At 53.0% G+C, this 21,324-nt stretch overlaps 1 protein-coding gene across 4 annotated transcripts in view; it reads left to right on the forward strand.

The window, feature by feature from the left end:
* The first annotated feature begins 2,024 nt into the window (after positions 1-2,024).
* The window catches only part of NUP210 (nucleoporin 210), a 109,445-nt gene continuing 90,145 nt past the window's right edge, over positions 2,025-21,324 (forward strand). For 2 of the 4 annotated variants that reach the window (XM_030307496.1, XM_030307497.1), the window contains exons 1-2: positions 2,030-2,278; positions 21,070-21,206. In XM_030307496.1, coding sequence (XP_030163356.1) covers positions 2,106-2,278; positions 21,070-21,206 — 310 coding nt within the window. In that variant the 5' untranslated portion in view covers positions 2,030-2,105. Of the gene's footprint in view, positions 2,279-21,069; positions 21,207-21,324 lie in introns of all 4 variants that reach the window. The other 2 variants (XM_030307499.1, XM_030307498.1) reach the window with 2 other exon arrangements.

The raw sequence follows: 21,324 nt of genomic DNA on the forward strand, positions 1-21,324 counted from the left end.
GTTTTTAATGAATTAGTTGTCATATTTTCCAGTCAAGAGATTTCACCTAAAAAAATCCATGTTCCTGATTTCTCCTCCCTAATCACAACATCTGGAAAGACAAGGCACAGCAACTCATGATCCTAATGGGTCAGAGCATTCCAGTCCCCTTATGCCCTGCCTAGTCCCTTTTATTTATTTACCTGCCTGCCAAGGCTCCTGGTTTACCTAAGTAAGTGGGCAGAATTGGAACACGATGGGTTTTGTATGTACACCTGTCTGCAATTTCTCTGCTCAAGCAGAAAACACTGGTTGCCTATGGGGAAGTGGCCGTGAGGGGGAATCACTGTTACTGTGAGCCCTTTGGGGCTTTTTTAGTTTAAGCCACCGGACTGTATGACCTCAAACATGAATAAAATGTGCAAACAAGAACACGAACATTTCCTCACAGATGCCCCTCTGGCACCGCTTTTCCCCTACAACTCTTCTGTTTCTTCAGAGAAGAGAATCCGGTGGAATTCCCCTTCCCAGAGCACCTGGTTCCACACAGGCAAAAAGCCCCTAGCTCTGGGATCTAGCTTCTCCCAATGCACATGTTCCCTGGTCTGGGGTCTTAAGGCTTTGACCCCCAAACACCCCTCATCATCATCCAAAAGCCCGATGACCCCCGGGCCTCTCTGAAGTCCAATCGGGTAGCCATCTATACCCAGCCCTGGGGCCACCTCCTCCAAGAAGCCTTCCCAGCCTGACTGAAATTCAGCATCTCCTTCCTTGTCAGGCAGTGGCATTAATGCGTGCCTTTTTGGTTACAATTCAGTGCACATTTCCTGAAACTTTTACACAAGCTGGTCTGGTACACCCTCACCCCACCCCTTTCCTGACCTCCCACTAGAGTGCCCCCCCCGCCCCCCCCCCCCCCGCAATAGATTGACATTTTGGAGGCACTGGTGCCGCGTTGTGTCTGCTGAACCCACTCCCTCATGCAAATCATGACAAAGACATCTACAAACCACAGAGCACAAGACGTAGACTGAATGTAAGATCCAAGATCTCTGCATGCAGATGAATTCAGTGATGCTGAACATTCTTCTCTCTCTTTTGGAGGGGAGAGGGGGTAGAGTGAGCTCCGGCAGTGCTGGTGCTCCAAATCTGCCCTTTGGGTAACCTCCCTGACTTCCAGAAGCCAGAAGACAAGGGCTTTGGGATCTGAGAGCCCTAGCGCTGCTTGCTGGGTGATCTTTGGGCCACTCAACCTGTTTCCTCCAGGAGAAATGGGGATCATAATCTCTCTCCGGCCGGGCAGTGTGGAGGCTGAAGTGGGAGGAAGCACCCAGACAGCTCTCAGTGCTTCAGCAGGTCCTTGCCCCTTGTGGAACCCGGGCCCCTCTTCTGGAAAGCACAGACCCGGGTGAAGTGCACCTCGGCACTCCGCTTCCCCAGATTTCCGGGGTGCCTGACCCTTTGCGTGTCGACGGTCAGCCTCCCCGACCGAGTTCACGGTTACGGCCTCGTTTGAGCCGCGTCCAGGCCCGGCTCAATTGCCAGAGGCGAACAGAGCTGAATGAGTGGCTGCGGGCAAGGCCGCAAGGCTCCACACTGGCGCCCAGTACAGCTGGAGAGTTTGAAACCTCGGGATTTGAGCGCGGAGACCAGAAAACCGGGCAGCGGATCCCGCGTGGTAGAGGGGTGGCCCGCAGGCGCACGCGTTCAGGCTGACCCCACGTGGGCGCGCGCCCTAGCCTCTCATCCCCCGCCTTACGGTGGCTCGGGCACGGGCCCCAACCCCCACCGTGTCCCGGGGCGCGTGTCCCACATTACCCACCCTCTCCCCGCCCGCACTGCGCGGCCAAGGGCGCGCGCGCTCTAGATGCTCCCTCCGCCCCGCGTGGTCGGGGGCGCGCGGGCCGGGGCCGGGGGTGGGGTCGCCACGGGATCGGCCCCTTCAGTTCCCGCGCTCGGGCCCCGCCGAGGCCCAGGAAGTGGCCCTAGGCCGCGGCCCTCGCCCCGCCTCCTCCCGCCCGCGCTTATCACCTGCTGGCCCGGCGCACGCGGGCGGGGAAGGAGGGCGACAGGGGGAGCGCGCGGGCGGCCAGGAGCCGGGTCGCCGGAGGTGAAGCGCGGCGAGGATGGCGGCGCGGGGCCCGGGGCTACCGCCGCTGCTGCTCGCGCTCTCGGTGCTGCTGGCGCTGGGCCCCACCGCCGCGGCGGCCAAGCTCAACATCCCCAAAGTGCTGCTGCCCTTCACGCGGGCCACGCGCGTGAACTTCACGCTGGAGGCCTCGGAGGGCTGCTACCGCTGGTGAGGCGCGCGGCCCACGGCCGGAGGAGGGAGGGCCCCGGGGCCGGGCGGGCCGGCAGGCGGGCGCGCGCTGCAGGTGCGCCGGCGCGGGGAGAGCGCGGCCGCGGCTCGCCGGGCCGGGCCGCGCGGGGCCGGCGGGAGCGCGCGGCTTCCGGGGCCGGGGCGGGCGCCCGGGGGCCGGCGGGACGGCCGGGCGCGCCCCCAGCGGGCCCGCGCGCAGCAGGTGCGCCGGCGCGCGCTTTCTGGGCACCCGGGCCGCTGCCAGGCCGCCCGGGCCCGCCGGAGAGGCCGGCCGCGCGGAGCTCGGCGGCTTGCGCGCGGGTCGCCGTCACTGCGCATGGCGCCGCCTGGGCCTCCGCGCGCCTCCGGCTGGAAGGGAGCGGGGCCCGGGCCGCCGCTAGCTGTTTGTGCGGGAGGAGGGAGCCCGAGAGTCGGCCTGACTTGAGGAAGGGCTCCGGGAAGGCCCTACCAGGGAAAGGGGTCTTCAGGACTTCCCCTGTGGGGAGAGGAGTGCCCTGGAGCTCCTGGGCCGGGGATGGGGGTCCGCGTGGTCTTACTCTTCCCCTTCATGTCCAGGACTCCGGGGAGCGGATGCTCAAGGCCCTACAAAGCCCTAGCCCGGAGACGCAGGTTTCTTGGTTTTGTCCGGTGATGGGGGACTCATCCCTGGCGCCGGACTGGTGTGGGAGTTGGGTTTGTGGGGAAGTATGAAAGGCGTGCGTGGGAAGAATCATACCCGTTCGGCATCGTTGGGAGGAACATAAACCTTTGATGAAAGGTCTTGTGAGGGAAACCCTAGGGACCCATTTTACAGATGAGAAATGAAACGCAAGGACTGCTTGGTGATTCACCTCCGGTTGTCCAGAGTGGGGTTAAGCCTTTATGCTCAAAACTCAGGCTTTTTTTTTTTTTCTGTCCCTTCCGCGCTTCATGGGGCATCAGGAATTCCACATTCATTGTGGAGGGGTGGGATCTCGGAAACCCCAGAAAAGAATGGAACCGGAGGCCTCCGTTCGTTCCCTCTTACCCCCTGGACCGAGAGGCCTGGCTGGGCAGGGTAATGTGGCGCAGACCGCCCATCTAAGCCGCCAGAGGATTCAGCTTCTACTCTGGCAGGTGGAGACAGCCCAGGGTGTGACTGAGGCCCCACCTTGCTAGAGATGAAAAAAAGGCGGTTCTCTGCCCGCTGGCTTCCATGAGGCGCTTTTGCCTCTCCCTTCCTTTTCCTGTTTGATGCCTGGGTCAGTGCTGAGGCTCAACAAGGTGTGATCACGTTTCAGAGAACAGGTGTGCGTATGTATGTTTTGAGTCTGTCTGGATATCAGTGTGTGCATATCAGGCAGACATGCTTGACCCCGACCCTGGCCCAGAGCAGCGGTCTTCCTCCTCAAGTATGCTGTTTGCAGCTATGTGTTTTCTGCAAGCGGCCTTGTGAAATAAAGCCATGCTGAGTCAGCCAATTGCATTTGGGGCTTAGTGCCTTATGCCCTTTCTATATACCTGACTAGGGCCTTGTCTTGCGTGGGAAGAGGAACTGCTAGTCCATGCTTTCCAGGAGATACATGCTTGTTCTCGGGTGGAGGTTGTCTGTTCTCTTGATATATGCGCAAGAAAGAGGAAGCTGACTGTTAAAAACAGCTGGCTTCAAATGAATCCCTTTGGATGTATTTGCGTGCTACTTCCTTTGAGATTCTATAGCTACGCTCTTTTCCCCCCCTAAGTACATTTTCTTTTCTGAGAGGGGCTGGTGATTTTTAATTTACTTGCAAAGCTTCTTAGGAGGAAGGGGGGAAAAAACCACATTCCTAATCTCCTATGCATCAGAGAAATGCTAAGTACCTTATGACTCGTTTTGCATCTGATCCATCATTTTCATCGCAAATGTGTGACTGCTTAGCTTATGTGTCTCTTCAGAGGTATTTGGTGGTGGTGATTTTCCCCTTAATTTCACAGGAAAATCTTCCATCAATCAAGCATTGAAAATATTTATTTTTAGCAGTGCTGTTCCTAGTTTAGTTCTCTGTTGTTTTAGTTTTTGAAGCATTTCCTCTGGAGGTTTTAAGAGTTGGCACGCAGATGAGCTATACGTCCGCAGGTATCTCAACCTGGGAGGAAACTATCCCCTTCATCCAGGAAGTTAAGTCTGATATGGAAGAACAAAAGAATTAAAACACTCCTGGACCGGGGCGCCTGGGTGGCGCAGTCGGTTACGCGTCCGACTTCAGCCAGGTCACGATCTCGCGGTCCGTGAGTTCGAGCCCCGCGTCGGGCTCTGGGCTGATGGCTCGGAGCCTGGAGCCTGTTTCCGATTCTGTGTCTCCCTCTCTCTCTGCCCCTCCCCCGTTCATGCTCTGTCTCTCTCTGTCCCAAAAATAAAAAAAATAAAAAAAAAAAAAGTTGAAAAAGAAAAAAAAAAAAAAACACTCCTGGACCTTGGGGGAACTTTTGCTCAATCATTTGAATTTGGAGCCAGGTTCCACGTTTACACTGACACCGCTGCATGCCTCAGCCAGTGCCTTAAAGTTGACACTTTTCCTCTTTCTTGATTTTATAGCATCAAATAGTCGGACAGCGTTTGGCCTGGGGAGCCCTAGAGATCGTAATGCAAATTGTCCTCGGGGCCTCAGAGAAGGAAGGGCTCTGTGATGTGGCATAAACACAGGTGGTCCCCGACCAGCGATGGTTCTACTTAGATTGTTCAGCTTTATGATGGTGCAAAAGCGATAGGCATTCAGCAGAAACTGTACTTGGGACTTTGAATTTAGATCACTTCCCGGGCTAGCGGCATGCAGTCTGACGCTCCCTCCGCGAAGCTGGGCAGCAGGCAGCAGCTACAGGTCAGCCAGGCGATCACGCGGGTCAACACCCAATACCCTTACAAGCATTGTTATTCACTTCCAGGTACAGTATTCAACAGTTATAGGACACACTCAACATTTCATTATCAGATAGGTCTCTGTTAGAGGATTCTGCCCAACCGGAGGCTAATATAAGTGTTCCCAGCACGGTTAAGGTAGGCCAGGCCAAACTATGATGTTTGGTACATTTGGTGTATTAAATGCACTTTCAACTTGTAATACATATGTTTCTGAAGTTTATTTTGGAGGGAGGGAGGGAGGGAGGGAGAGAGAGAGAGAGAGAGAGAGAGAGAATACAAGTGGGGGAGGGGCAGAGAGAGAGAGGGAGAGAGAGAATCCCAAGCAGGCTCCCCTCTGATAGCCCGATGTGGGCCTTGAACTCACACACCATGAGATCATGACCTGAGCCAAAATCAAGAGTCGGACGCTTCACCGACTGAGTCACCTAGGCGCCCGATAGTTTCAATTTGAGATGCGTTTTTCGGGGCCTGACCCCATCGTAAGTCAAGGGAGATCTGTGGCAATAGTCCCTGAGTTGAGTGGGAGCTCACGGGATGCCACCATTCCCACCTCCTTCCGGGACTTGCAGCCTCTGGCTAATTGGCCAGCCACTGATTGACTCACAACCCTGAGACTAAGAGTTGCACACTCCACCGACTGAGCCAGCCAGGAGCCTCAGGTCTTTTTTTTTTTAAGGTATCCTTTTATATACAAAATGGCATTACATAGAGAATTGGGAAAACACAGAAAAAGAGAAATAGGCCCTAATCCTTCAGCGTAACACGGCCAGTCACTATTTGAGCTTCCTTTTAGTCACTAATTCCCCCCCCTGGAGCTCCTTTCTAACATTGCCTCATGCTTGGTACTTGGGTCATTTGGTATCTTTTTCTCTGCTAACCACCAGCTCACATTAAGGCTCAAGTATTTTTCTTTTCTTTTTCTTTTTTTTTAAGTTTATTTATTTATTTTGAGACAGAGAGAGAGAGGGAGAGAGAGAGAATGTGAGTGACAGAGGGGCAGGGAGAGAGAGAGTCCCAAGCAGGCTCTGCGATCTCAGCATGGAGCCTGACACGGGGCTTGATCTCATTCATGAATCAAACGGTGAGATCATGACCTGAGCCAAAATCAAGAGTCAGACACTTAACTGACTGGGCCACCCGGGTGCCCCAGGTCTCAAGTATTTCTTTATGGTGTTTCATTATCTTCCAAAATTCTGAGTGTCTGAGCACCATTCTGGTGTTCCATCATCTGCTCACGCTTTCCCCTGTGATTGAAGTCCCAGGTTGTTCTGGTTTCTCCCCTGGGCTTGTCTTGGAGAAAGTGAGTATCTTAGGTCAGTTTCCCAGTGCAGCCTGAGATGAGGACTTGGTTGCCTGTGGTTTATTGGAGAGTGTGCTCTCCTGGGAGGCAGGATAGGGAAGAGGAAGGACATGAGTAAGGATGTGGTCCCAGAGAAAGTCTGTGTGACTCTTGTGACCTCGTGCAGTTGAAACGCACTTCAGGGCCATCTCCCTTGAGGTACAGGGGAAGCCTGGGTTTCGAGCTCGCACCCGCAGTCAGCAAGTGGCTGCCGCTGGGGAAGGGGGTGTTGTGCAACCTTCTGGGGTTCCGGCTGAAGCAGCCCTATTGGCCAGGGGTGTTTGAGTGGGTTAGGTTATGTGCGCACACCATGAGCGGCAGCATGCCCCCCGCTGAGAGGGGGGGGATCGGCCTGGTAAAGGGCATCTAGGCAGGGCATCCTAGAGCCCCCACTAAGCTGCTGTACCCAGACTTCTCCTCCTTCCTTGTGCCCGAAGAAGCCTTCCCAGGGCACCCTGAAGCTGCCTGGCGTGTTGGCCAGGCTGGGTCCTAAACCAGCGTGCACTTCTCGGCCACGGGTGTTAGGGTTCTTGGGAGGCAGATGGGAGCCCTTCCTGCTGTGGTGGTCCCCACACAGTGGCCCTTGTCCTTGGCGTGTGTTGCGTCTCACACACCTCAGATGACCCTTGGCGAATCGGGGCACTTAAGAGCCGACAGTCCCTCTGCCCTTGCTGACCCGCGGCTGTGTGAAGTCCAAGGCCGCAGCGCACCTCCCAGGGCCTCTCGGCCAGTCCCGCTGCAGCCTGGGGAAAGTGGAAGAGAAAGAGGAGGGGCAGGGTTTCCTCTGGCTCTTCCGGGGCCCCTTCTGCACACCGAGCCAAGGAGGGAAGTCAGCCAGCCAGCTGCCTTCTGCCGAGCTCACGGACTCGGCCTGAAGGACGGAGGCTGTTCACGTGCTTGAAGCTGGACAGGTGAGGCAGTAGAACCCAGGGGAAACTGGAGAATCAGGCCCTGAAATCGAAGTAAAAAATTGACAATGTGGAAGCTTAACCACAAAAGTGGGCTTGATTCAGTGGGAGGCCCATCAGTGCTCACTGTGAAGGGCCATCCTGCCCAAGTGCACTGGTCAGCAACACACATTTCACAGATGAGGCCTGGGGGTCTACTTAGCAGGGGATGAATGTCTGTGACTTATACCCGAGCCAGGCGCCACTCCTGGGCCTGGGGCCTGGGATCGTGAACAGACAGATGTGTTGGTGCCCTGCTGTCCTGGAGCTTGTAGCTGGCTGGGAGAGTTAAATGATAAACCAAGATGAAATGAATGGCTGCATTTCCTATGGTAAGAAGTCTGCGAAGGACATAAAACAACACGTTGTGACAAGGGCTGCAGAAGATGGTAAGTGATTTTGGGCAGGGTGGTCAGGAGAAGCCTTTTTGAAGCTGACCTGGGACCTGAACGGGTACCAGCCAGAGGGAGAAGCAGGTGCAAAGGCCCTGGAGAGGGGCCGAGCTTGCCGGAGGAGCACAGACAAGGCATGTTTGGTGAGGGGAAGGGCGACGTTAGAGAGGGTGACAGGGGCCGGGCCATGTGGGACCTTGTGGGCTGTGGTTAGGAGACAGGAAGCGGGTTGCCAGGGTCAGGACTTGGGACGTGTTAGCCTGGGACCAGTTCATTCTTAGGGCCTTGCTCTCTGCTCTGCACCCGCCTCGAGGTCGGCCTGCAGCTCAGGGCTGCCGGGGCCTCGTGCAGTTCCCTTCGACGACTCACAGAGGGAGGTGCCAGGAAATGTGTGTTGACTTGAGTTGACCTGGTGCTGGGTTGTTTTCTTCCTGCCTCCTTTGCGGTCTGCTCTGCCCTGCTCTGCCCCCACAATTGGGTGGCTTCCTCCCTGCAGGCCCTGCCTCTGCCCCAGAGGGGCCGGAGCCTGCAGGTGGAGGGGAGGCGGGCTGTGCGTCCCTCCACTCCCACCCACCCCCTGCTCCTGTGCATCTCTCACTTCTCGTTTTTGGACTCTCTTTCTGGCCTGGCCTTGGGTTCCCCTGCCCAGCTCCTGTTCCTGTGTTCTGAGGAGTGGTGAGTGGTTCCCCCAAGGCCGCGGGGCCCCAGAGCGCCTGACGCAGCGTGTGTGAGCTGGCCTTCTGTCCCACGGAATGGGAAAGACTGACCCTTCCAGAAGCCACTGTCAGCCCGTTAGGTTTCCTCAAAATAAAAGTGGATTTCTGGTGCCAATATGCAGCTTACATTTTTGTTCGTTTTTTAAATTGTGGTAAGATACGCATCTTGCAAAATTTACCATCTTAATCATGTTTAGGTGCACAGTTCAGTGGCTTGAAGTACATTCACACTGTCATGCAGCCGTCCCCACCGTCCATGTGCAGAACTTTTGATAATCCTCAACTGAAACTCTGCCCCATCAGACAGAAACTCCCCCTCCTCCTCCCCTCACAGCCCCTGGAAACCACCATTCTGCTTTCCTTAACACCTTTGAATATTTGCATGTCTCCTGAGAGCAGACATGCCCCCCCCCCCCCCCAGAGTCTGGTAACATTGTTTTGATACATTTGTTTTTATGGTTGCCAGAGATGTAGGGCAAACGGTATGGGCTTTTCCTTTTCACTAGCGATACAAGGTTTCCTTTAAGAAAATTATTTTTGGGGGCGCCTGGGTGACTTAGTTGCTTAAGTGTCCCAACTTTGGCTCAAGTCATGATCTTGCAGTTTGTGGGTTCGAGCCCCGCATTGGGCTCTGTGCTGACAGCTCGGAGCCTGGAGCCTGCTTCGGATTCTTTGTCTCCCTCTCTCTCTGCCCCTCCTCTGCTTGCTCTCTGTCTCTCTCTCTCTAAATAAATAAAACATTAAAAAAAATTTTTTAATTATTATTTTTTAACATGTTTTATTTACTTATTTTGAGAGGAGGGGCAGAGAGAGGGAGAGAGAGAATCCCAAGCAGGCTCCGCCCTGTCAGCAGAGAGCCTGATGTGGGGCTTAAACCCACGAACGGTGAGATCACAACCTGAGCCCAAATCAAGAGTCGGACGCTTAACCGACAGAGCCACCCCACAGGGTTTCCTTTTAAAGTGCTTTTTCTTTAAAGAAGAATCCATCTAGAAGAAAAAAATAAGAAAACGATGCAAGGGTCACCTGGATGTGACTGGACCCCTGGAGGGCAGCATACAGAGAGGGGGCCTGGAGGTGGGGAAGGGGCTGGCAGACCGCAGCTGTGCAGGCAGCTGCCCGGGAAGCCGGACATGCACATCCAGAGGCTTCAGATATCGAAGGGGGTGTGTGGCAGAGGGAGCCAAGATAGCAGAACCAGTTTTTTTTTTTTTTTTCTGCAAATCCCTTTATATTATTCCCCACTTAATCCTAAAAAAAAAAAAAAAAAAAAAAAAAAAAAAAAAAAAAAAAAAGGCAACAAAAACAAAAAACCCTTTTTGGTAAGAAGGACTACTCCCTGTGCAAATTGGTAGCCGGAGATGAGCTGGTTACTGGAAGAACCAGGTCGCCGTCCCCAGGGCCAGCTCCCTCCCGGGACCACACGGGATGGTGCCAGCGCTTCTCAGCCAGTGGGTGGTTCACCCGGGTCCCTTCAATAGGCCTTAATAAGATCAAGGACACTTTTCAGAAGCAGGATAAAGGATACACGTGGGGTTGTGATTCAGGAGGGGGCTGAGGCCTCTTCTGCTGGAGTCTGGGAGCCCAGGCCCTCCCCTCGGGCAGCCCCAGGGCGGGTGGGAGGCCTTTGGCCCTGTTTTGAATAACAGTGCCTCCAGCAGGAGGGAGTAGGGCCCTGTCTGGACTGGAAGCGGACCGGGACCAGAGCCAGGCTGGTCTGAGCCTTTTTTTTTCCCTAGGAATGTGACCTTGGGCTGGTGACTTAACATCTCTGTGGAGATCTCAGGTGTCAAATGGGGGTTTTACCAGGATGCTAGGAGCAAATGAAACAGTTGCGTTGTGTTTCACCCTGTGCCTGACAGAATAAACACATAAGGAATACAAGGGTTTTTTTTTGGGTTTTGCTTAAAAAGAGAGAAAAATACCAGTACTTTGAATGAAATAAAGCAATAAGCCTTGAAGAATTCAGTCAGGGGTGTTTCTTTCGTCCAGATTCTTCTGTCTATAGGCAACAGGAAGCTCAAGCCAAAATAGTTTAAATAAAACCAAGGAATGTTGTTTTGGCTTCCGGAACTGAACTGAACGCCCTCGCTTCTGTGCTGCAGGGGTTCGTGTGACATCAGCAGGGCCTGGCTTCTCGGTCCTTGGGTCTTGGCTTTGGCTGGGTACCCTCCTGGGGTGTCAAGGTCACAGTTCCAGCCGTACAGCCCCCAGAGTCCAGTCTAGAGGGGCACAGGCCACAGCACCCATTTGGGCTGACTCACCTGGGCACGTGCCTGGGTCTGAACCCCTCTCCAATCAGGTGAACACAGAGAGCCGATTGGCCAGGCCCCAGCTACCTGTCTCCTAGAGTCTGGAGCAGGGTGAGCTCTCTGCAGCCTTATGGTCTGAGAGTGTGAGGAGAGGCAGCACCCACAGAAAAGCTGGGTACTGTTACTGAGAGAGGTGGATGGGGGCTGGGCAGCCAAAATCCAACATGGGCCACCAATGGGAATGACATCCTCCTTGCCTTCCATTCAGTTAGGACATTTGGTGAAATTAGGTTTCTAATTAAAAACCTTCTCACAAAGAAAAGTCCAAGCCCAGGGGTGCCTGGGTGACTCAGTCGGTTGAGTGTCCGACTTCGGCTTAGGTCACAATCTCGCAGGTTGTGTGTTTGAGCCCCACGTCAGGCTCTGTGCTGGTAAGCATGGAGCCTGGAGCCTGCCTGGGATTCTGTGTGTGTCTCTCTCTCTCCCTCTGTCCCTCCCCACTCACGCTCTTTCTCTCTCAAAAATAAATAAACATTAAAAAAAAAAAAAGAAAGAAAATTCCAAGCCCAGATGGCCTGTCTGTAAATCCTACAAAACACTTAAGGGATGGATAGTACATGTTTTGTATAAAGTCAAGAAAGAAAAAGGAGTGATGATACCCTAGGTCATTTTTATGAGGTCAACATTCCACTTGTTGCCAACCAGACAAAAACATTACAAGAATAAGAAATCCACAGGAGAAAAGCACAAATTCTTTAACGGAATAGTAGCAAGTCAGATCCAGAAAACTATAAAAAGGATGATGAGTCATCATGACCCACTGGGATAAATCCCAGAAATGCAAGGTTGGTTTAACATTCACGATCACGGTAAGTCACCGTATCAATGGAATGAAGAAGAAAAGCCATATAATTGTCTCCATAGGTGCAGTGCATTCAACACCCATTCACGGTTAAACATTTGTAGTAAACTAGGCGTAGGAGAGAATGTATAACCTGATACAGGGCACCTGCCAAACCTTGTACCAGAGTCTTGTGCTAAAGGTATTGGGGGCAAGAAGTCCCCGAGGAGCCCACAAGCCGCGGACTCGGTCTTCACATTGTCTCTGAGGGAAGTTGGACAGGAAAAGGTCATTGCCAAGCCGCTGCCTGGAGACATTTGTGCTTGCTGAGCTGTTTGCCTTGAATGGCCAACGTCTGCCTCTCCTTCAGAGACATTTGAGTCTGTGCTCGTGTCACCCTCTCTGTTAAGGCTTCCTCTGACCATCCTCCTAAAAATCACAACCTTTCCCGTCCCTGCGTTATGTTTGTCCACAGCCCTATTGTGTAAGATCCTGTATTCACTTACTTGTTTTGTTTATTCTTCACACTGAAATGTAAGCTCCATGAAGATGGGGATTAATGCATATCTTGTCCCTTGGTGTATCCCCAGCACTTAGAGCAGCAGATAACCTGGAGTACAGCATATAACCCAGCAAATGTGGATTCGGTGCATGAATGCATGAGGACCAGTGGGGCTGTGGGGGCTGAGAGGAGGGGTGAAGAGGCTTGGGGATGGGGCCGTGCGAGAGCTGCCATTTACCGTGAGCCACGAAGCCATGAAGGCCGGCAGCCTGAGAGCTGGGAGAAGGAAGGGCATGTGAGGTGGCAGGAACGGCAGAAGCAAAGGAATGGAGGTATGAAAGCTGGGAGGGAGGGTGGGAGGGAATTCCAGGCAGAGGTTAGACTTGAAGTCTGATGGGTCGGGATCTTGCTGGCGGTGTGGTTTTGGGCCAGTTACCCTGTCTTGGCTCCACCGTTGATGGTGGGGGTCCCTGATGAAGCTGCTATGGGGGCCTGACAACAGGGACCAGGGTCAGGCTTCGCTCAGGGAAAGGGATGGACACAGTGAGGCATAAATGTTCATGATCTAGAAGGACCTGCATTGTCTTCCTTCCCTTAAAAAGCTAAGTTCTCGTGGTCAGCACTGCACGAAAGGCCTCTCATTTGAGAACCTTGTGTTTCCTGAACTTGAGAGCTTGCTATGTTCAAGGCCCATAATGAGAGCTTTATATCTTCTATCCCATCTAATCCACCCTGATCCTTTGCGGCAGGAACTATTTTTATTCCACCGTGCAAAAGAAGAGACAGAGGCCTGGAGAGATTAGATTGTTTGCTTAAGGCCACACAGCAGGTGAGTGGCAGCACCCTGCTGTCTTAGGACGTCACCTTGTAGCAGAGACCAACAGAGAACAGAGGGAGGCCTGTCACCATCACCAAGTGCCGCTTACCACGCTGCGCCAGGGGCCCGGGGGAGCCCTGGGAGCCTGTCCTGTGGGCCCTGGGGCGTGCCGGTCAGTGGGGAGACGGGGCCCATCGACCACCGGCTGAGATGTATGGAGGGACCGTGCACGAGCGAGCTGGGGCATCACGAATCCTGTCGGTGGACTGACAGTTAATTTAAACTGGGGTCAGAGGAAGGCTCTTCAGCAGAAAAGCCGTAGGAGCCAGGACTTGTCTCTTCGGTGGAACACGGTGTTATGTGCAAATGAATTGGGCTGTGCAAATTCATTCATTCATTCATATGTGCAAATGAATTGGGCTGTGGCCACAGACAGCTGGCTTCCGTGGGCGGCAGGTTACCTAGAGGGGGTCTCAGCTGTCTGGGCTGCACGCGGACCTGCCTCCTAGGCTGTTAGTGCTTGTCTGTCTCTGAGCCCCGTCCCCCGGGGTCTGTCCCGAGGATCCCGTGCGCTGTTGCCTGGGATGTGTGCGGCCGACACTTTCGGTCTTGTGGCACAGGACACATCCTCCGCTCCTCGCCGTGGGACCTGCCCAACCAGAGAGGGGACTTGCTGGTCTCCAGAGCCCGTGACGTCGGTGCGTGAGGCTGCTCCGTCTTTGTTTTTCTGGAAACATGGGGAAATGGCAGCTGATAGAGTAGTGCCAGAGAGAAGGTGTAGCTGGTGTGGTGGGACCGGGTCGCTCTCCCTCTGCCCCATGTCTCCCACGCCGTGAAGCTGCAGACGCTTCGGGCCACTGTCAGAGTTTGGCTTTGTCTTACTCATGACCTGCATTGGAATTTACTTACTGTTTCCTACAAAATGACTCACTTTTTTTGGAAATTGATACTGTCTTTAGTATAAACATTTATGAACTCATGAGTTTGATACATTTGTTTTTCGTAACACACTTTACAATGAAAGAATAACAATTGAGGGACACCTAGGTGGCTCAGTCGGTTAAGCATCCAACCTCCACTCAGGTCATGATCTCGTGCTTCGCGAGTTCAAGCCCTGCATCAGGCTCCGTGCTGGCATTGTGGGGCCTGCCTGGGATTCTCTCTCTCTCTCTCTCTCTCTCTCTCTCTCAAAACAAATAAACCTTTTAAAATTTTTTAAAAAATAAAGTGAAAGTATAAGAATTGAAATACATAAAGAGTTCATTTAAAAAATAGTTCGTCTGTAAATGACTCCTCTTTGCTGTTGTGTGTATCATACCCCGGTGAAAATACTTATGAAGGGGGAGAAGGATCTGACCTGGAGTTGCACAGACCTTGCTGTGATCCCTGGCCCTGCCACTGACAGCTGTGGGGCTTGGGGAAAATTACTTGACCTCTCTGAGCCTCAGTTTTGTTTTCCCAGATAGGCCAGCTGGAGGATAAGTAATCTGATGGATGTAAGTATTCAACCCTGGTTTAACATGTGGTGGACAATCCCCTTTCTTATCTTCTAGCCCCTCCCTGCGTTAGTAAGGATTCTCTAGAGAAACAGGACCAGTAGCATATAATTTTATTATATACAAAGGGATTTATTATAAGGAATTGGCCCGTATGATTATGGAGGTTCACAAGTCCCAAGATCTGCAGGGTGAGTTGGCGAGCTGGAGACCCAGGGAAGCCAATGATGTAATTCCCATCCAAAGGCTGGCAGACTGGAGACCCAAGAAAAGCTGATGTTTGAGTCTAAAGGCAAGAATAAGCCAATGTCCCAATTCAGAGGCAGTCAGGCAAGAGAAATTCTTTTTTTCTTGGAGGAGGGTGAGCCCTTTTGGGCTCTGCAAGCCTTCAACTGATTGGGTAAGGCCCACTGACATTAGGGCAATCTGCTTTAGTTGGTCTACTGGTGTAAATGTTAATCTCATCCAAAAATACCCTTGCAGAAACACCCAGAATAATATTTGCCCAGTTAACCTCGTGGCCCAGTCAAGCTGACCCCTAAGATTAATTACCATATTCTCCCAGCGCACACACACACACACACACACACATTTAAAAAAAAATTTTTTTTAAGTTTATTTTTTGACAGAGACAGAGTGTGAGCATGAGCTGGGGAGGGGCAGAGAGAGAGACAGAGGGAGACACAGAATCCGAAGCAGGCTCCAGGCTCCGAGCTGACAGCACAGAGCCCAACGTGGGGCTTGAACTCATGAACTGTGAAATCATGACCTGGACCGAAGTTGGATGCTTAACCGACTGAGCCACCCAGGCGCCCCCCCCCTTTTTTTTTTAAGTTTTATGTAAGTAATCTCTATACCCAACATGGGGCTCGAACTCACAACCCTGAGATAAAGAGTCATACGCTCTTCCAACTAAGCCAACCAGGTGCCCACCGCTTTTATACTTTAATCGAAACACGGTCCCTGGATGTCTCAGCACTAGCCAGATGTGAGGTACGCCTGCCCATCATCACCTCTGTTATCTCCTCTGGCGCTCCCTGTCTCTGTCTGCCTGCCTCGGCATGATTAGCCACTGTGTCTCCAGAATTGCCCGTCCTCCCTCTTTGGAAAAGCGAGTCTTCTCTTGCCGGATCCTAGACGCAGAAACATTCCAGAATTGCATATGTGTGGCCAACTCTTCCATTCCCAGCCCTGGAAGGAGCCAGCCTGAGTCTCCGGGGCATCTGTGGGGTTTTATGAGCCCACCCTAGAGAGCTGTGAGATGCAGACACAGCCCTTCTGTGTAGTTGGGAGGGGACTTGAGTAGCAAAACACACCCAGACCTGGCCTTGATCACGTGTATCCTGGCCCTGGCATGGCCTTTAATTAGGTCCCCTTGTCTTTCTGAGCCTCAGTTTGCTTCCCTGTACAAAGAAGGCACAGCAGTAGTTTTCTAAGTTGCGTCCAATGTTAGGGGGAAGTATGTGCATTTCAAAGCTGAAGTAGTTCTGAGGCACATTGGTGGCTCAGTTGGCTGAGTGTCCAACTCTTGATTTCGGCTCAGGTCGTGATCTCATGTTTGTGGGTTTGAGCCCCGCATCAGGCTCTGTGCTGACGGTGCGGAGCTTGCTTGGGATTCTCTCTGTCTCCCTCTCTGCCCCTCCCTCATGCATGTGCGCTCACTCTCTGTCTCTCTCCCTCAAAATAAATGAAGAAAGAACAAAGTTGAAATAGTATTGAAAATAACGAAGAATAACATAATGCATACCCACAATGTTACCATTGGAATTAGCCATGGGTTACAATTTATGTATTTGTTTCCAGTCTGTTTCTTTTGGGTGAGAAATCCAACACTGCCAGTAAAGCTCAAGTTCCCTTTGCCGCCACCCCATGTTTCACCCCTTACCCCTGGCAGTCTCTGTTCGGAGCTTGAGTCCTGAGGGTACCTTTCCCTTTGTAATTCCCAACACTTTGAATGTGCTGTTTCATCCAGAATCCACTTGAACTTCACCATGACAGGGGCACATAATTGCTGGATTCTGTGGTTCTTTTGTGCCTCCTAAAAGTATAGCTGAGGGGCACCTGGGTGGTGGCTCAGTGGGTTAAGCATCTGACTTCGGCTCAGGTCACGATCTCGCGGTTCGTGAGTTCGAGCCCCGCATCAGGCTCTACACTGACAGTGCAAAGCCTACTTGCGATTCTCTCTGTCCCTACCCCACTTGTGCTCTCTCTCCGTCTCTCTCAAAATAAATTAAAAAAAAAGAAAAGTATGGCTGAAGCAGGCAGGCCTCAGGACGCCCCAGAAAGACTCAGATAACTGAAAAGAACCCTTTTGCTGGTAACAGAAACACCACTGGAACGACTGTCTCAAGCCCTCCTGTAGGGGGGTGGTGTGAGCCTTCCCAGCTTCACATGCAGCCCCCTGGTGCTGAGAGGAGATTCGCGGGTGAAATGGGCGGGGGTGGGGGGGAATGTGGTGCGGTCTGTCCCAATCCTGGCTGTCTGCCACATCTGTTGACGTTCTTTGTCACTTTATGAGGTGCCTTCTGGCCCTCCCAGCTGCTCCGTGAGAAGGGAGCCTGGCTCCCATTGTCCCAGCTTAGCCGAGGCGAGCAGGTGCAGGGCTCACATCCCACCACACGCCCGCGCTGGAGGCTGCCCTCCCCTGCCTGCGCGGATCGCGCTGTCTTCTGGCTGGGACCCTGGACAGCCCGCTCACTGCAGGCCCGAGGGTGGGTGGGGTGGGCACCTCCTTCCAGGCGGCTGGAGGCCAGGCACACTGCTTTTCTTATCTGGAGGCTGCACTTCGTGCCCTTGTATCAGCCCTAAGTGTGAAGACGAGGAACTTTCTCAAGAGGGGCAAGAGCTCTCAGCACCCACCAACTCCAGAGCTGGTTCTCGGGGGGGATTAGAGGATATCCCCAGGACAAGTGGTGAGCTGGGAATAGTGTTTGCCTGCCTGGCTCTCAGTCCTCTGAGCTGGCCGTCGCATGCCTTCACCACTCACCTCGTGTGACAGTGACAGCTTGGGATGCAGCTGGTCCGCATGTTGGAATGATGAGGCCTGGGGTATGTTGGGTTACATCATAGGTATAATTAAGGTTAATTCACCCGTTGCTTGAATAGGGCTTTTTAATAGGAACTTCAAAACATAGGCATGAATCGGCCGAGCACAGCATTTTTAGGGCAGTCGACTGCTCCGTGTGATGTTACAGATGGTGGATACGTGTCCTCATACACAGACTGTACAACCCCAGGAGTGAACCCCCCGCAAACGATGGGCCCTGGGTAATGATGCTGTGTCCGTGTAGGCGCCCCAGTTGTCACAAGTGTGCCTTCTGTCCAGGGGTGTTGACAGCGGGGGAGGCAGTGCGTGTGCGGGGGTAGAGAGTATGGACCTTTCCACACTTAGCACTCAGTTGTGTGCAAACTTAAAACTGCTCTAAACAGTCTATTAGGGCGCCCAGGTGGCTCAGTCGGTTAAGCGTCTGACTCTTGGTTTCGGCTCAGGTCGCGATCTCACAGTTCGTGGGTTCAAGCCCCGCATCAGGCTCTTTGCTGACAGCTCAGAGCCTGGAGCCTGCTTCGGATTCTGTGTCCTCGGGGGCTTGGATTCCCTCCCTTGACGGTAGGTGAGGTTTATGTTCTGAGTACTTCTGGTGGCGGTGTTGGTCCATCTCCAGGCATCCTGCCAGCAGCTCAGCGTGGGCTCGTGATGTCTGTGCCACACAAGCATCCCTAGGTGTGTGTGGAGGTGCCACTGTGCCTGCCTGGCCCCGGGAGAGGCACTCGGTGACAAGTGGAGATAGATGTCTTTTTGGCTGTGGTTTCACACCATTGCTTTTTAGCACCAGGCATTTTTGGTTTCTTACAAGTTTCTTTCTGAATACCCCAGATCAATGGAGTTCCAGTGAGTTTAAGCCAAGGGCTGGGAGGGGAGCTAAGACTGGTGGAACCTGCTCTGTGCAGAGTGCAGCTCCTAGGACAGTGCTGGGTGGGCACCCCTCCCCTGGGTCCTGCACGCTCCCTGAGCATAACACCTTGTTCTCTGCTCTGCAGAGTGAATCGGAGGAGATTGTGCACCTGCTGACGATCCCCTCCTGGCTTGTCATGGCTCCCAGAATAAATCTGAGCTCTTTACTTGTGGCCCCTTGAGCCTCCCTGACCTCAGTTCCTGCCATCTCTTTGACCTCAACCCCCACCATCTCCTTCAAAGATTTTTTTCCCCGGTTTTATTGAGCTATAATTGACACAGAACATTGTATTAGTTTAAGGTGGACGACAGAATGAGTTGATACAGGTGTATGTTGCCAAATGATCACCGCAGTACATCTAGCTAACATCCATCACCATACATAGTTACAATTTCCTTCTTGTGTTGACAACTTTTGAGATCTATTCCCTTAGCAACTTTCAAATGTGCAATACAGGATTGTTTACTGTAGTAACCATGCTGTACCTTACATCACCAGGATTTATTTATTTTATAGCCAGAAGTTTGTACCTCTTGATTCCCTTCACCCATTTCCTCCATCCCCCTGCCTCTGGCAACCACCAGTGTATTCTCTGTTTCTGTGAGTTTGGTTGCTTTTAGAGTCCACGTGTAAGTGAAATCATACAGTATTTGTCTTTCTCTTTCTGACTTACTCCACTTAGCATAACACCCTGAAGGTCCATCCATGTTGTCACCCAACGGCAGGGTTTCCTTCTCTTTTATGGCTCAGTAATATTTGTGTGTATGTGTGTGTGTGTGTGTGTGTGTGTGTGTGTGTGTTCCACATGTTCTTTATCCACTTGACCACTGATGGTCACTGAGGTTGCTCCAGTGTCTTGGCTGTTGTGAATAGTGCTGCAGTACTCACGGGGTGCAGATAGCTTCTCAAGTCAGTGATTTCATTTCCTCTGGTTATATTCCCAGAAGTGGAATTGATGAATCCTATATGGGACTTGTATTTTTAGTTTTTTCGAGGAACCTCCATATGGTTTTCCACGGTGGCTGCCCCAATTTGTATTCCCACCGATGGTGCACGAAGGCTCCCTTTTCCCCACATCCTCGCCTTGTCTTTTTGATAATAGCCATTCTAGCGGGCGTTTGGTGATAATCTCATTGTGGCTCTGATTTACGTTTTCCTGATGATGGGACTCCAGATTTTGAAAACTGCTCAAGAAAGGCCATTAGCGGCTTGGGGTGGTGGTTAGGAGCACAGGCTTTGGCCAACGCATCTGGTCTCCTGGAATGGTGTCCCAGGCCTCTGATCACACTAGTCTTTCTGTTCCTGGAGCCCTCCTGGCTGCTGCCCACCTCCGGGCCTTGCCCGAACCCCCCGATCTTTGTGTGGTCTTCACCGAGACGCCTTCCCCGGAAGCTTCCATGAGCACCCTGTCTGCAGAGAGCTGTAATGGCACATGCTCACCCAGCACTTTCTGTGGAGTCTCCTCTCTGCTCACCCCCACTACTTCTCATCCCACCTTGGCCCAGGAACTGTCGTCAGCCTGTCATAGGTGGGGAGCCGTGGCACCGGCCTTGGGTCACTCCCCCAATCACGCCGTCCCTTCATCCTGTCGTGGAGCCCCGTCTCTCCATGGGAAGCCATCTCCTAGATTTTGCTGGTTTATTTGCGCTTATCTGCCTTTCTTCCCATCTTTCCCCTAATGTCACCTCTGTGTGCACTGGGACTTTACGATTGTGGTTGTCTTCACAGCTGGTGATCTCTAGGTTTCGTAGGACCTGTTGGGGGGTGGCTAATGCTTGGGTGGCTGCTCTGTGCCAGGCCCGGCCCAGAGGTCAGCACAGATCCACGGTGTTTCCTCCTCACCTGACACCAAAGGCAGTTTTCCCACTGATAGAGAATTATTTCCTTTTTTCCCCCAATGTTCATTTATTTATTTTAATTTTTTAATGTTTATTTATTTTTGAGAGAGAGAGAGAGAGAAAGACAGAGCGTGAGCGGGGGAGGGACACAGAGAGAGAGACACAGAATCCGAAGCAGGTTCCAGGCTCCGAGCTGTCAGCACAGAGCCTGATGCGGGGCTCGAACTCACGAACTGTGAGATCATGACCTGAGTCGAACTCGGACGCTTAACCGACTGAGCCACCTAGGTGGCCCTTTTAGTGTTTATTTTTGAGAGGGAGGGAGAGAGAGAGAAAGAGAGTGAGAGGGCAAAGAGAGAGGGGGACAGAGGATCTGAAGTGAGCTCTGAGCTGTCAGCACAGACCCCGACGTGGGGCTCAAACTCATGAACCGCAAGATCATGACTTGAGCTGAAGTCAGATGCTTAACCAACTGAGCCACCCAGGCGCCCTGAGAATTATTTCTTGTTCCATAGAGAAGTCTTTTAAGGCTTGTAAGGTGTTCCCCTGTGTTTGGTCCCCTGTTTGATTTGCTCAGTGTGTGTGTGTTGGGGAGGGGAGGTCCCATGTCCTTCGGTGGTCGTGCTTGCATTAGAGGGGCCTCAGCCGGGCCCCATTTCTCCCCTGGGTGTGAAACCCCCTGGACACCGCCCACCTCTACTCTGTGTTGGCGTCTGGGACGGGGCCCCGGATGGGGACCTGCAGCTCTGGCTTCTGGTCCCAGCTGTGCCTCTCGGGGTAGCCCCACCCCAGAGAGTGAAGTCTCATCTTCCTGCTGTAGGTCATCGACCCGGCCGGAGGTGGCCAGTATAGAGCCGCTGGGCATGGACGAAGCGCAGTGCTCCCAGAAGGCAGTGGTGCAGGCCCGCCTGTCCCAGCCCGCCCGCCTGACCAGCATCATCTTCGCCGAGGACATCAGTAAGAGCTCAGTGCCCTGGGACCCGTGGCGGGACAAGAGGCGGGAAGCACCTCACTGAGACATTGGCCACACAGCCTGCCCGGGCCTGTGGCAGCGCTTCCTGTCTCTTTTGTTGGG

Source organism: Lynx canadensis, chromosome A2 (genome assembly GCF_007474595.2).
Source record: "Lynx canadensis isolate LIC74 chromosome A2, mLynCan4.pri.v2, whole genome shotgun sequence".
Classification (NCBI taxonomy): Eukaryota; Metazoa; Chordata; class Mammalia; order Carnivora; family Felidae; genus Lynx; species Lynx canadensis.